The sequence below is a fragment of the Mustelus asterias genome, chromosome 11 (assembly GCF_964213995.1).
Source record: "Mustelus asterias chromosome 11, sMusAst1.hap1.1, whole genome shotgun sequence".
NCBI lineage: Eukaryota > Metazoa > Chordata > Chondrichthyes > Carcharhiniformes > Triakidae > Mustelus > Mustelus asterias.
In genome coordinates, this window is record NC_135811.1 from 15033934 (window position 1) to 15050389 (window position 16456).

A 16456-nucleotide genomic window follows, 5' to 3' on the forward strand; every position below is an offset into this window, starting at 1 on the left:
GTCCTATTCCCATAACCCCACTCATTTATCCTGCTAATTCCCCCCAACCTACACATCTTGGGACACTAAGGGTCAACTTAACAAGGCCAATTAACCTAACCCGCACATCTTTGGAGTGTGGGAGGAAACTGGATCACCCGGAGCAAACCCACGCATATACGGGGAGAACGTGCAAACTCCATCCAAGGCAGAACTGAATCCAGCTCCCTGGTGCAGCAGTGCTAACCACTATGCCACCCTAGATCCACTTCCAATGTAATGAGCAGCGATGAATAATTAGAAGCTTATTTATTAGTCACAAGTAGGCTTACATTAACACTGCAATGAAGTTACTGTGAAAAACCCCTAATCACCACATTCCGGCGCCTGTTCGGGTTCACTGAGGGAGAATTTAGCATGGACAATGCACTTAACCAGCACGTCTTTTGGACTGTGGGAAGAAACTGGAGCACCCGGAGGAAACCTATGCAGACACGGGGGAGAATGTGCAAACTCCACACAGACAGTGACCCAAGCTGGGAATTGAACCCAGGTCCATGGCGCAGTGAGGCAGCAGTGCTAACTACTGTGCCACCGACCACCAATGATAGAATGTGATTAAAAAGCTGATCATTCATTGGACATGCTTCTAAGTTTGTAAATCTTCAGGAGCAGCCGATATGAACAAAATGTATTCGTAGCTTCCCTAAGTTTGTGAAATCAAGGTGAACATAAGAGTCACTCTGTCCTGTTCAATTTGTTCTTCTGCTGTTGTACCAGCTATGTATTTAATTGCAGTTCATGAAGGTGAGTACAGGGCATGCGCCATCAACTGGGAAGTCTCACATCAGTATTTTGGAAGAGAAATAAATTGTCAAGTGGACTTGGCGAACATACTAATGTGGTCGTTTGGTCTTATCACCCACTGAGGGTCGTGTCAAACACTTCATTGATCTTTATTATATATTTGCTCTCCATAAAATGTTTACTGCCCATTGCCAATATCGACTGCTTTGCTCCAGTCCATAAAAAATGTGCGATATTTTCTTGTGCTTAACTACACAGGTGACAACTGGTGGACGGGTGACTTATTACGTGTCATATCGAAGAGAGAGCTTTGCACAAATGAAACTCCCCAAATATTCATTGCCCAAGGTAAGAAAAAAAATGTGAAATTTCAGCATCCTTTGCAATTCAGTAAGCCTTTGCCTATACTGCATGCCACTGCATCACAAGTTTAAAGTTTATTTATTAGTGTCGCAAGTAGGCTTACATCAACACTGCAATGAAGTTACTGTGAAAATCCCCCAGTCGCCGCATTCCGGCGCCTGTTCGGGTACACTGAGGGAGAATTTAGCATGGCCAATGCGCCTAACCAGCACTTCTTTCGGACTGTGGGAGGAAACCGGACCACCCGGAGGAAACCCACGCAGACACGGGGAGAACGTGCAGACTCCGCACAGACCGTCAGTCACCCGAGACTGGAATTGAACCCGAGTCCCTGGCGCTGTGAGGCAGCAGTGCTAACCACCGTATCACCCTGCTGTCCACAACTGTTTTATGATGAGGATATTCGAAGCGCCTTTCTTTATTAGCAATGGAATTAGCATGGGGCAAAATACATTTGAGTGGTATGGCCTGGGGAATCGCAGAGAGAGTTCCTTTAACACATCCTTCTCAATTGTGATCTCACCTGTCCTTGTCTATTAGCACAGCCAAAGGAAAACTATTCTCACTTGCCAGAAGCTCCGCACATCACTCAAATGTTCTGATTGCAGTAGGTGTTTATTTTTTATTCGTTCAGGGGATGTGGGTATCGCTGGCTGGCCCAGCATTTATTGCCCATCCCTAACTGCCCTTGGACTGAGTGCGAGGCATTTAAGAGTCAACCACATCACTGTGGGTCTGGAGCCACATGTAGGCCAGATCAGGCAAGGATGGCAGAATTCCTTCCCTAAAGGACGTGAGTGAACCAAATGGGTTTTTATGACAATCGGCAATGGTCTCATGGTCGTTATACTTTTAATTCTAGAGATTTTTTATTGAATTCAAATTTCAGCATCTGCCATGGTGGGATTTGAACCTGGGTCCCCAGAGCATTGCCCTGGATCTCTGGATTACTAGTTCAGCAACAATGCCACCTCCCCAATGAATGACACATCACCAGCTATTGAGAGGAGTCCAGTGGAACAGCCCAGAATTGGGTTCCAGCCATGTGTTCAAATTCCCTGGATGAGTGCATGTTTGCATGTGTGGGTGTAGCTTCAATCAACTCGCATCAGACCTCAAGGGTACAGATGGGGCTGCCGACAGTCCAAATATGTGCAGGTTAGGTTGATTGGCCATGATAAATTGTCCCTTAATGTCAGTGGGATTATGAGAGTAAATATGTGGGGTTACGGGAATAGGGCCTAGGATTGTGGTCGGTGCAGGCTCGATGGGTCTAATGGCCTCCTTAGGTGGCACAGTGGTTAGCACTGCTGCCTCACAGTGCCAGGGACCTGGGTTCAATTCCCGGCTTGGGTCACTGTCTGCGTGGAGTTTGCACATTCTCCCAGTGTCTGCGGGGGTTTCCTCCGGGTGCTCCGGTTTCCTCCCACAGTCCAAAGATGTGCAGGTTAGGTGCATTGGCCATGTTAAATTCTCCCTCAGTGTGCCCGAACACGCGCCAGGGTGTGGCGACTAGGGGATTTTCACAGTAACTTCATTACTATGTGAATGTAAACCTACTTGTGACTAATAAATAAACTTTAACTTTTCTGCACAGTAGCGATTCTATGATTTAATCAGAGGTTTCCAGTTCCTCAGCTCTTAGTGTCAAACCTGGCTTAGCTCGATGTAAACATGCAGACCCTACCAGTGGCTCAGTGGTAACACTCTTGCCTCTGGATTCGAAAATTCTGGGTTCAAACCCAACTCCAGAGATTTGAGCATTAAATCAAATCTGATGTTTCTGTGGGTCCTGCGCGAGGTGTCATCTTTTGCATAAAAAGTTAAGCCGGAGGCCCCATCTGCCCTCCATCTCGATGTGGACCATTCCACGGCACCATCTCAATGCACAGCCTGGGAGTTATCCCCGGTGTGCTGGATATTTTAATCCCGCAAACAACATCAATAAAAGCAGATCATTATCACATGCCTCATTGGGGGACTTTGCTGTGCACAGATTAGCGATTCAGTTTCCTACATTACAACAGTGACTGCATTTGAAAAGTACTTCATTGGCTGTGGAGTACTATCCTGAGGACGTGAAAGGTGCTAAATAAACGTAGGTTTTCGTATCAAAATCCAAAGTATTGGGAACTACATGAGGGTGCATGAGTCCTGAATATCAGGGGCAATTAATTAATGGAGATTTTGCACCTTTTGGGTCTCCAGACGCAAATAAGCTGCAAGTCTTTAGCTAGTAGTTGACGGGCAGCATGGTGACACAGTGGTTAGCACTGCTGCCTCACAGCACCAGGGACCCAGGTTCAATTCCGACCTTGGGTCGCTTCTCTGCGGAGTTTGCAAATTCTCTCCGCGTCTGTGTGGGTTTCCTTCGGGTGCTCCGGTTTCCTCCCACAGTCCAAAGACGTGCAAGATAAGTACATTGGCCATGCTCAGTTATCTCTTAGTGTCAGGGGGACTAGCTAGGGTAAACTTATGGGGATAGGGCCTGGGTGGGATTGTGGTCAGTGCAGGTTCGATGGGCCAAATGGCCTCATTCTACACTAGGGATTCGATGGCGTTTTCTCAATAACATCCTATTTTCCATTGTCTGTGCTCATTCTCCAGCTTGGGAAAAGCACAACTCATTTATGTGCAGCTTCAGAGGCTGGCAGTCTTGTAGCTGCAATCAGCTCCCAAGGTGACTCTGGGTAAGGAAGCCCACGATTACCAGGGTGATCCCCCACCTTGTTCCTTGGGTTATGTGACCCTTGCGCTGCAGATTGACCCTTCAAGGGACAATCACAGCAGTACAATTATCCTGATAAAATAACGCATTCTCTGACTAACCAACAGACCGGGAGCTCCCCTCCATTCCCAATACTAAAAGAGCTAACAATGGTCTGAGAGTTGACTGGCATTTAGACAGTTACATGAGTAAGATGAGTATAAAGGGATATGGGCCAAATGCAGGCAATTGGGACTAGCTTAGTGGTAAAAATGGGGTGGCATGGACAAATTGGCCGAAGGGCCTGTTTCCAATCTGTAGAGCTCTATGACTCTACGGCAGGAATGCCTGGCACGCTTTTCATGTCCTTCTGGATTTTGGGATGTCGGAGAAGGGTTCCGTCTACCTGGAATATAAATGTGTTAAACGAAGTGCGAGTCTTTGACAGCTTAGCAACAGGGACACATAGCGAATAATGAAAGATCCCAACAGGATTATGCGAACATAGCATTAAGGCATAGCCTAGAGGGAAGGATAAAACCTGACAGAAACAGAAGACCGAGAAAAAAGAGTGAGATATTGATGTGCACAGCAAGGGAGATTGAGCATCACAGCAAGTTGCTGATCTTGTGGTTGACTGTGTGTCAATTGAACGATTGGATCCATTACATAATGGGGAGCAGAGGAGTGGGAAGAAAAACAGAAACTTCCCAGCAGGGAGGGAAGCAAAGTCGGCCTGGAATCAGACCATCCCTCTGCCTGTTTTTTTTTCCCCCTTTTATTTTTTCATCCTTCCCAAGGGCAGTTAGGGATGGGCTGGCCTCACCAGCAAAGCCCACGTTCCCTCGAGTGCCAAAGAAATACCGCAGTGACTGGGAAAAATATTTAATACTGAGAGTTGCAGCCAGGGGGCATCTTCTCACCTTGCTCACAAACATTCCCAAACAATTCGCGCACATCCTCCTTTTGGAGCACGGCGATTGTTGTCATGCAGGGGACAGAGAAAGAGATAAATAACCAGTTTGGTGATTTTGATCGAGGGATAGGTTTCGCGGCAAAAACACTTCAAGCTCTGGGGAGTTATATTGGGGATGGGGAGGATGGGTGACCCAAAAGATGCGCTGGGGAATCCTCTTCTGAATTCTCAGGTAAGGTTTGCACAGCAATTCCCCACATGCCGGCAGTGCAGACTTCATTTGGACAACTGCCCTCCAAGCCACTGGCCATCATGACTTGGAAATATATCTCTAATCCTTCACACAAAGCGGTGTCAGAATCCCAGAACTCCCTCCCCAAGTGAAAGACTTTTCGTCAGTTATCCCATCCTTTGGTTTCCCCCTCTTGTCCGGAATGTTTGAGAGCAAGGTGAGAAGATGCCCCATGACTGCAACTCTCAGTATTAAATATTTTTCCAGTCAGTGCGGTATTCCTTTTGTATTTATTCGAGGGAATGTGGGCTTTGCTGGCTAGGCCAGCTCATCACTAACTGCCCTTTGGAGGGATGAATAAATAAAAGGGGAAAAAAAACAGGCACAGGGATGACCTGATTCCAGGCCTACTTTGCTTCTGCAGGTGTACCTCAGCACTGCGAGTGTCCCTCAGCACTGCGAGTGTCCCTCAGCACTGCGAGTGTCCCTCAGCACTGCGAGTGTCCCTCAGCACTGCGAGTGTACCTCAGCACTGCGAGTGTCCCTCAGCACTGCGAGTGTACCTCAGCACTGCGAGTGTACCTCAGCACTGCGAGTGTACCTCAGCACTGCGAGTGTCCCTCAGCACTGCGAGTGTCCCTCAGCACTGCGAGTGTCCCTCAGCACTGCGAGTGTCCCTCAGCACTGCGAGTGTACCTCAGCATTGCGAGTGTACCTCAGCACTGCGAGTGTACAAGTGTACCTCAGCACTGAAATTGTACCTGAGCACTGCGAGTGTACCTGAGCACTGCGGGTGTACTTCAACACTGCGGGTGTACTTCAACACTGCGGGTGTACCTCAGCACTGCGACTGTACCTCAACACTGTGGGTGTACCTCAGCACTGCGAGTGTACCTCAGCACTGCGAGTGTACCTCAGCACTGCGAGTGTACCTCAGCACTGTGAATGTACCAGCACTGTGTGTGTACCTCAGCACTGTGAGTGTACGAGTGTACTTGAGCACTGCGGGCGTACCTCTGCACTGCAGGTGTACCTCTGCACTGCAGGTGTACCTCGGCACTGCAGCTATACCTACACTACAGGGACTGCAGTGGTTCAAGGGCAGTTTACAGATGGGTAACAAATGCAAGCTTTGCCAGTGATGCCCAAACTTTTCCCCCTGACTGAATTTTTGAGAAAGCCTCCATTACACTTCACATTGTACTGACTGCCCAGCTTCCTCTGGCATTCACGTCAGGTACTGCAATCTTGCTTGCAAAGGCACATGCCCATCCATGTGGTAAATTTGGCCCAGTAATGTCCAGTTGTTATGGGCCACAAGTTAAGTCCCGAGTACATCGATTGGATGGAACGGATTGACATTGATGCTCTCCCATTCGTGCGTTATATACGGGGATCAGGTTGGCAACAGCAATCTCAAAATAACATCAGTTCAACCTAAGAATGTTATTCTGTTGTCCTGGCAGGATATGCACATTATCAGCACAGATGACAGCCAAGTGTTTGCCGCTGTGCAAGAATGGAATCAAAACGACACGTACAATCTGTATGTCTCTGATGCGAGAGGAGCTTATTTCACTATTGCTTTGGAGAATGTCAAAAGTAGCCGAGGCCCGGAGGGGAATGTTATGATTGACCTTTATGAGGTAATGTAATGTCTGTACTCAACAGTACTCTTTAAAGATAAAGGTTTCTAATTTGCTGAAACATGACAAGGATGAAACGGAATTTTCCAGGGGCATTTCCATAACAAACGGCCAACTGATGGTCTGACTGTGCTACTCCAGCGATCAGTCTGAGAAGGGGATTAAATTAGCCTGGCGAGATCAGATCATCCCATTTGGAAGTGAACTAATATGTTTGCGGCTGAACACCAGAATGGATTTAGTGAATGATGTTGTTTGCTTGTAGCATTTAAATCCAAGTTGAGTGTTATTTGGAAAGGGAAGCTACCCTTCTATATCACACACCGCAAAACATTTTCTCCGGGAGAATTGAAACCAATTGCTTTTCGGACCATGGACAAAGAAAGCAATTTCGAAATCTTCGATGGTTACTTAAACCGTATCATCTGTACAGAGATCTCCTCAAAACCTTTAACTCCACGAAAGGTAGCTGTGCTGAAATATATTTGGGGATTTTCTTTGTGCGCAGTGGAGTGGGCCTATTAATTCTGTCACTGTAGACCCCGCAACACACTCCTTGCTGCCTTTTTCTCATTGTTATATCCAGCATAGTGCAATGATTCATTCTAAGACAGAATGCGATGAAAACGACATGTACAATCTGGGATCAAAATGATACGATTACCGTGGCGGGTGGAATTTCCGCCCCAAGTGTCTAAATGTCCTGGTCCTATTTCCGTGTTCCAATCAGACAAAGTACAGTAGCGGAGATAAAATGGAGCCAGCCTTTTAACTGTTCTCTGTGTGAACCTATACAGTGTTTCATTAACAATGTTAAGGCGAAGCTGCCTTTTCAATATATGGCAGCATAGAATTGTTACACCAGCTCTCTGAATGAACAATGCACCGAGTGCCACTCCCCCACCTTCTCCCCGCAACCCTGCACATTCTTCCTTTCCTTTAATAATCCAGTTCCCCACTTCAACTGAACTGTCTTCCACCACATTCTCAGTAAGAATTCTCACAACACCAGATTAAAGTCAAACAGGTTTTTTTGGTATCACAAGCTTTCGAAGCACTGCGCTCCAGTGGACTTTAACCTGGTGTCGTGAGACTTCTTACTGTGCCCACTCCAGTCCAACGCTGGCATCTCCACATCATGGCTACCACATTCTCAGGCAGTGCATTCCACATATGAGCCACTCACTATATGAAAAGATTGCTTCACCTGTCTCCGTAGCATCTTTTGTCAATTACCTTAAACTTGTGCCCCATTGTCCTCAATGCTTCCACCAATGGGAACATCTACTCTGTCCAGACCCCTGGTGATTTTGCTAAACCTCTCTATCAGATCTCCTCTCAGCCTTCTTGTCTCCAAGGAGATCAGTCCCAACTTCTCCAGTCTATCCACATAATGGAAGGACATGGAATGTTGGAGGGGAGAATTGATCCATCTAGCCCGCCTCAAATGAAGCCTTGGACACCAGGAGATACGCCCACACAGAACCATGTGGTTTCCTGCAGGGAAAATCCAAAGAAACCCAGGATGTCAACCCAGGCCGATTGGGGTTAAAAAATCTGGACCCACTTAGGCAATTCAAATTAGTCCAGGAGATCATGGTTGCCCCGAGTTACCTACCCCTTGTACAAAGCGATCTCCAACCAGAGACAGACTGAGCCTTCCCTTACACATTGTAGAGTGGAATTTTCTCATCCTGCCCGCCAAGGGAATCGTAGTGGGCGGGAGAGGACCATGCAAAGGTCTGTTGGCCTCCAGCGGGATTTTCCGGTCTTGGGACGAACGTGGCCAGAAAATCCTGCCCGTAGAGTAAATCGGGGTTCACGCTCACACGGCAACCAACTCCACAGCTTTAGATACCAAAGATGAATCAAATCTAATGCATTACATCTTGAAAGATTGACACATCGCCTCACAATGAGCAACATTGGGGGAGATTTGCGAGCAGACTGAATCAGTTATTTTGCTAAGGAGGCTCACGTGTTCAATCTGATGAAAAGCAAAAGTTAGGATGCATTTCATATCGTTCTACACACAGAAAGTGAGAAAGATGTGAGGTGAAGAGAGATTGAACAGTTTAGGCCTATACTCTCTGGAATTTAGAAGAATGAGGGGAGATCAAATTGAGGTATACAAGATGATAAAAGGTATGGATAAAGTAGACGTGGAGCGCTGGTGGGACATTCCAGGACGAGAGGTCACAGTCTCAGGATAAGGGGTAACAAATTTAAAACAGAGCTGAGGAGAAACTATTTCTCCCAAAGGGTTGTGAATCTGTGGAATTCGTTACCCCAAAGTGCGGTGGATGCTGGGACAGTGAGCAACTTTAAGGAGGTGTTAGACAGATTTTTAATTGGTAATGGGTTGAAGGGTTATGGGGAGATGGCAGGAAAATGGGGATGAGGTGCATATCAGCCATGATCGAATGGCGGAGTGGACTCGATGGGCTGAATGGCCTAATTCTGCTCCTATATCTTATGAGCTTATGAACCATGAGGCAGACAAAATGCCTGGAATCGGTTCAGACACAGTTGAATATAAAAGTGAAAGATTGCATGTTTCTTCCAGATTGGCAAGATAGATGTCCAAAGATGTGCGGGCTAGGTTAATTGGCCATGCTAAATTGCCCCTTAGTGTCCCGGGATGTGTAGGTTAGAGTGATTAGTGGGTAACTATGTGGGGATATGGGGAGAGGGTCTGGGTGGGATTGTGGGTCGGTGCAGACTCGATGGGCCAAATGGCCTCTTTCTGCACTGTAGGGTTTCTACGATTCTACGAGGTGGGTCCTTCTTGTTCACAGGCCTCTTGTAAAATGATTATGATTCTAACTGTTTTTGACAATTAATTTGTCGCAAACAGGTCACTGAAGAAGGTGAGTTCAATGAAGCAAGGAATTTGCAAGCTTCAGGACTTGAATCAATATCGTGTAAACCTTAACTTTTAAGCATCTTGGGAGTTTTTAAAAGCTAGTCCCCATTTCTGTTGATGGTATTTCAATTGTAACCATTTTTCCTAGGTAGCAGGCATAAAGGGAATGTTCTTGGCTAACAAAAAGGTACAAAAGCAGGTAAAGACCTTCATCACATATAACAAAGGACGGGATTGGAGACTGTTGGAGGCTCCCACCACAGATTTGAGAGGCAATGATATTCATTGCCTTCTGGTAAGCCGCCTTTCCAAACATCATATGTGAGTAGTTTCAAAGTGTGATTTTATTTAAGACTGTTTTTTTAAAATCAATATCATGAACGAATATATATATTAAGTAAGAAATTAATGATGAGATGTTGAGGATCATGATCAGTATGTTCTCACAGCCAATTAAAATGAAAATGTAGTGGGTCAAAGTTAGCTGCAGGTTCATTGACAATAACTTTTCTTGGAATAAAAATGAGAAAATCTTTCTGATTGTCCCTCGTTCAGCATTAACGGATAATCCAGTGCAATGGTACTGATTTCACCCACCCACCAACAGGAGCATTGAGCTGAGACTTCCTGTCTCAAAGCTGGAATTTAATTGGGGAGGTGATGGCCGAGTGGTGTTATCGTCAGACTTTAATCCAGAAACTCGACTAATGTTCTGGGGACCCAGGTTCGAATCCCGCCACGGCAGATGGTGGAATTTGAATTCAATAAAAAATATCTGGAATTAAGAATCTACTGAAGACCATGAAACCATTGTCGATTGTCAGAAATACCCATCTAATGTATTTTTGGAAAGGAAATCTACTGTCCTTACCTGGTCTGACCAACATGTGACTGCAGAGCCACAGCAATGTAGTTGACTCTTAACTACCCTTGGGCCATTAGGGATAGGCAATAAATGTTGGCCCAGCCAGCGACACCCATGTCCCACAAATGAATTTTTAAAAAATTTGTGTTAAATCAAGGTTTCCCAAACTTTAAGCCACGGAACTCCTACTGACCACCCGAGAGCATCGGGGAACCCCAAGCATTCTCATAATGTCGATACTTTTATTGCCACAACATCAATATGAACACAGAATTAAATGTGAACCTGTCTTTTCTAGCTATGTTTCTGTGTATATTCGTATTTAGGAAGGGGCACGCAGTCTCAAATATCAGCTACGTGACCCCCTCACATTAACCCCTGGCCAAGCCACCCTCCCCGGCCCCTTAACATTAACCCCTAGAAGCAGTGCCCACTTGGGGAATCTAAAAAGTTCTCTTATTCCAAAAATACTTAAGTCTCACTTTTTGTCATTTTAATGAGAGGGGTGATACTGGAAGCTGATTCATATATCGAACATATATCTCTTTCGCTCACACACACCTCCCCTGCTGTCACACACACACTCTACCACACCCCTCCCCACTCCACTACCCACCTCTCCCCCACTCTACAACCCACCTCACCCACACTCCACCACTCCCCTCCCATACACACACCACCACCCCCCTCCCACACTCCATCACCCACCTTACCCACTCTACCATCCACCCCTCCCCATTCCACCACCCACCTCTCCCCCACTCCACCACCCACCTCACCCATACCCCTCCCACACTCCACCATCCATCGCTCACCCACACTCCACCATCCCACCTCCCCCACTCCACCACCCACCTCCCCACTCCACCATCCATCTCCCCCACTCATTCATTCACTCCGAGGCCAGCTCCGGCCCACTGCACTGAGGCCCACTCCAGCCCCCGCTCCGAGGTCCACTAAAGGCCCCCACTCCGAGGCCCCGCCACCTTCCCAAGTTCTGGTGCATTCCTGCTCCAAATTCTGATCCAAGGCCCTCTCTTCCCAAAGGCTGGCTTCTCCCTGGGAGGTTTTCATGGACTCCCAGCATTCCACAGATCCCAGTTTGGGTACCCCCGTGTTAAATTATCTTGCCCCCTGCCCTGAGTAGCAGGGGGAATGATGCTTTTGAGATCACCAGGCATTCAGGCACATCCATTCATCCACTTGCCTGGATGGGTGCAGCTCCAACACCACTCAAGAAGCTCGACACCATCCAGGACAGAATAGCCCACTTGATTGGCACCTCATCCAGCACTAACGCAGCAGTGTGTACCGTCTATAAGATGCACTGGAGGAATTCACCATGGTTCCTTAGGCAGCACCTTCCCAACCCATGAACTGCTACCGTCTGGAATGACAAAAGGGCAGCAGATACCTGGGAACACCACCATCTGGAGGGTCCCCTCCAAGTCACTCACCATCCTTACTTGGAAATATATTGCCATTCTTTCAATGTCACTGGGTCAAAATCTGGAACTCCCTCCCTAACAGCACTGTGGGTACCTGCAGCACGTGGGCTGCAATGATTTAAGAAGGCAGACCACCACGCCCTAGAGGGCAATTAGGGATCGGCAACAAATGCTGGCCTAGCCAATGATGTCCACACCCCATGAATGAATAGAAAAGACACATTTGAGCTAAAACAGAACACACACTAAGTAAATCTGATACAATTTCTTAATAACCTCCAGGGAGTCTGAAACCAATAATTCTTTATCACATTCACTTCTGGCGTATTGATTTATCAATTAATTTCTGTTGCCTTTGGCAGAGCTTAAAGAGTATATCCCAGAGCTTGGATTTTGGTAAACGGGGCAATGTGCTAGTCCAAATATTTGCATTTCAACAGTCAATTATTCCATTAGCTGGTGGCTTTTTGCATGTTGTGATGCATAACACAGCTAATGGATGAACTGGATATCAAATAGAAATCATTTAGATCCTCTTACTACCTGGGTAACTTCTCCATACTAACAGGGCAGTCTACCCATTCCTATTCTTCATTGGATTCTAATTTGACCAGTAAGCCTCTAATGAATTAGTCCAAACGGTCCCTGCAATAGACTCTGTCTATCTTTTGCTACACTCCAACAGTCCCATTAACCAATGAAATCTATCTCTGCGAGCAACTGTTCAATCTAATCTCTCTACCCCAGTAACCCATCAGTGCACTCCATTTATCCAATCAAATCTTCAACATACTCCATCCTTCTCAGTAATTATTCTTAATGGCCTAGATCACCCTTCAATGCACACTCTACAAATCATACCTGGATCTATTCAATGCAATGCATTTCCCAGTAAGTCTTTAATAATGACGTACCTACTGCAGTAATCCCTGTTCAACAATTGCATCTTTTTATTCAGTCCTTTTTAATATGAAAAGGCAGAGCTAGAATTAAGAATATATCACCACCCCCCACCTCCCCGCCCCCGTGATGTCCCATTCACTCTCCCCGTGATGTCCCATTCACTCTCCCCGTGATGTCCCATTCACTCTCCCCGTGATGTCCCATTCACTCTCCCCGTGATGTCCCATTCACTCTCCCCGTGATGTCCCATTCACTCTCCCCGTGATGTCCCATTCACTCTCCCCGTGATGTCCCATTCACTCTCCCCGTGATGTCCCATTCACTCTCCCCGTGATGTCCCATTCACTCTCCCCGTGATGTCCCATTCACTCTCCGTGATGTCCCATTCACTCTCCCCGTGATGTCCCATTCACTCTCCCCGTGATGTCCCATTCACTCTCCCCGTGATGTCCCATTCACTCTCCCCGTGATGTCCCATTCACTCTCCCCGTGATGTCCCATTCACTCTCCCCGTGATGTCCCATTCACTCTCCCCGTGATGTCCCATTCACTCTCCCCGTGATGTCCCATTCACTCTCCCCGTGATGTCCCATTCACTCTCCGTGATGTCCCATTCACTCTCCGTGATGTCCCATTCACTCTCCCCGTGATGTCCCATTCACTCTCCCCGTGATGTCCCATTCACTCTCCCCGTGATGCCCCATTCACTCTTCCCGTGATGCCCCATTCACTCGCGCCGTGATGTCCCATTCACTCTCCCCGTGATGTCCCATTCACTCTCCCCGTGATGTCCCATTCACTCTCCCCGTGATGTCCCATTCACTCTCCCCGTGATGCCCCATTCACTCTCCCCGTGATGTCCCATTCACTCTCCCCGTGATGTCCCATTCACTCTCCCCGTGATGTCCCATTCACTCTCCGTGATGTCCCATTCACTCTCCCCGTGATGTCCCATTCACTCTCCGTGATGCCCCATTCACTCTCCCCGTGATGTCCCATTCACTCTCCGTGATGTCCCATTCACTCTCCCCGTGATGTCCCATTCACTCTCCGTGATGTCCCATTCACTCTCCGTGATGTCCCATTCACTCTCCGTGATGTCCCATTCACTCTCCCCGTGATGTCCCATTCACTCTCTCCATGATGTCCCATTCACTCTCCCCGTGATGTCCCATTCACTCTCCATGATGTCCCATTCACTCTCCGTGATGTCCCATTCACTCTCCCCGTGATGTCCCATTCACTCTCCATGATGTCCCATTCACTCTCCCCGTGATGTCCCATTCACTCTCCGTGATGTCCCATTCACTCTCTCCGTGATGTCCCATTCACTCTCCCCGTGATGTCCCATTCACTCTCCCCGTGATGTCCCATTCACTCTCCGTGATGTCCCATTCACTCTCCGTGATGTCCCATTCACTCTCCCCGTGATGTCCCATTCAGTCTCCGTGATGTCCCATTCACTCTCTCCGTGATGTCCCATTCACTCTCCGTGATGTCCCATTCACTCTCCCCGTGATGTCCCATTCACTCTCCGTGATGTCCCATTCACTCTCCGTGATGTCCCATTCACTCTCCCCGTGATGTCCCATTCACTCTCTCCATGATGTCCCATTCACTCTCCCCGTGATGTCCCATTCACTCTCCATGATGTCCCATTCACTCTCCGTGATGTCCCATTCACTCTCCCCGTGATGTCCCATTCACTCTCCCCGTGATGTCCCATTCACTCTCCCCGTGATGTCCCATTCACTCTCCGTGATGTCCCATTCACTCTCCCCGTGATGTCCCATTCACTCTCCGTGATGTCCCATTCACTCTCCGTGATGTCCCATTCACTCTCCCCGTGATGTCCCATTCACTCTCCCCGTGATGTCCCATTCACTCTCCCCGTGATGTCCCATTCACTCTCCCCGTGATGTCCCGTTCACTCTCCCCGTGATGTCCCATTCACTCTCCCCGTGATGTCCCATTCACTCTCCGTGATGTCCCATTCACTCTCTCCGTGATGCCCCATTCACTCTCCCCATGATGTCCCATTCACTCTCCCCGTGATGTCCCATTCACTCTCCCCGTGATGTCCCATTCACTCTCCCCGTGATGTCCCATTCACTCTCCCCGTGATGTCCCATTCACTCTCCGTGATGTCCCATTCACTCTCTCCGTGATGTCCCATTCACTCTCCCCGTGATGTCCCATTCACTCTCTCCGTGATGCCCCATTCACTCTCCCCGTGATGCCCCATTCACTCTCCCCGTAATGTCCCATTCACTCCCATGACAATGGGATGTCTCTGTTCCCTCAATGTCACCGCCAGCAATGTCCAACTCACCATCATCCCCCTGCACTGTCCAACTCCTGTATCCCACCTTCCTCCACGCGATGTTTGACTTAACTGACATCTGCCCCCCAGCTACCTTCCCGCCCAGTAGACAGTTTGTCAACACGTCCGCTAGTCGGGTGGAAGAGCTGTTGAAATGATTTATAGTAAGAAGTCTCACAACACCAGGTTAAAGTCCAACAGGTTTATTTGGTAGCAAATACCATAAGCCTTCGGAGCGCTGCCCCTTCGTCAGATGGGGTGAAAATCTGTTCTCCAACAGTGCACAGAGACACAGAAATCAAGTTACAGAATACTAATTAGAATGCAAATCTCTACAGCCAGCCAGGTCTTAAAGGTACAGATAATGTGGGTGGAGGGAACATTAAACACAGGTTAAAGAGATGTGTATTGTCTCCAGACAGAACAGCTAGTAAGATTCTGCAAGATCAGGGGGAAAGCTGTGGGGGTTACTGATAATGTGACATAAATCCAACATCCCGGTTTAGGCCATCCTCATGTGTGCGGAACTTGGCTATCGGTTTCTGCTCAGCGACTCTGCGCTGTCATGTGTCGTGAAGGCCGCCTTGGAGAACGCTTACCTGAAGATCCAAGGCTGAATGCCCGTGACTGCTGAAGTGCTCCCCCACAGGAAGAGAACAGTCTTGCCTGGTGATTGTCGAGCAGTGTTCGTTCGTCCGTTGTCGTAGCGTCTGCATGGTTTCCCATCTCCACGAAATGATTTATATCAGGTCTTGCTGTTAAATTGACTGGGACTAGTGGGAAATGGATTCCTATCCAATATTCCTTCCCACCCACTCTTACCTCTTAAAGTCAGAGTTATTTTCAGATCCTATGTATAAACAGAAAATCTCTTTAAATCGGAAACTTTGCTCAAGCAAATATAAATTGGGAATATGCATTCAATATAGAAATATGTGTTATTTATTTCCCAACTATTTGCTGTCAGTCCACCCATAACAAAAATAAATGCAAGAATGGAAGGTGTCTGAGAAAGCTCTCAGTCACTTACCCTTAATGGTTGCCACCTTCAATATGGCGCAGCTGAGAATGGTTAATATGTATTTCTGGGGAACTGTGTCAATCCCCCAAAATAACATTGAGGTAGTTAATTAAATAATTAAACAGCTTGTTGTTTAATGATTGAGCAGAAAATATTGACAGCAACTTTAACATCAGAGTTCATTGCTGAGCTGCATGCAATGAAAAAAAAATTCTGGTTACCATAACAACGGTGACTACTTTTCAAAAGTAAGACGATGGCTGTGAAGCACTTGAAGATGCCTGAGACATGAAAGGCCCTGTATGAAGGCAAGTTCTTTCTTTCTCCAGTAATGGCTATTTAAATGTAAAGCCTACATTTTTTATGAGCACGTTTCAGGC

The 16456-nt window shown here is 47.3% G+C and overlaps 1 protein-coding gene across 1 annotated transcript in view; it reads left to right on the forward strand.

Moving 5' to 3' along the window:
• The window catches only part of LOC144500847 (VPS10 domain-containing receptor SorCS1-like), an 868860-nt gene that overhangs the window by 652291 nt on the left and 200113 nt on the right, over window positions 1-16456 (forward strand). Inside the window, exons 8-10 of the mRNA XM_078224322.1 lie at window positions 1045-1134; window positions 6471-6650; window positions 9665-9811. Coding sequence (XP_078080448.1) covers window positions 1045-1134; window positions 6471-6650; window positions 9665-9811 — 417 coding nt within the window. The remainder of the gene's footprint in view (window positions 1-1044; window positions 1135-6470; window positions 6651-9664; window positions 9812-16456) is intronic.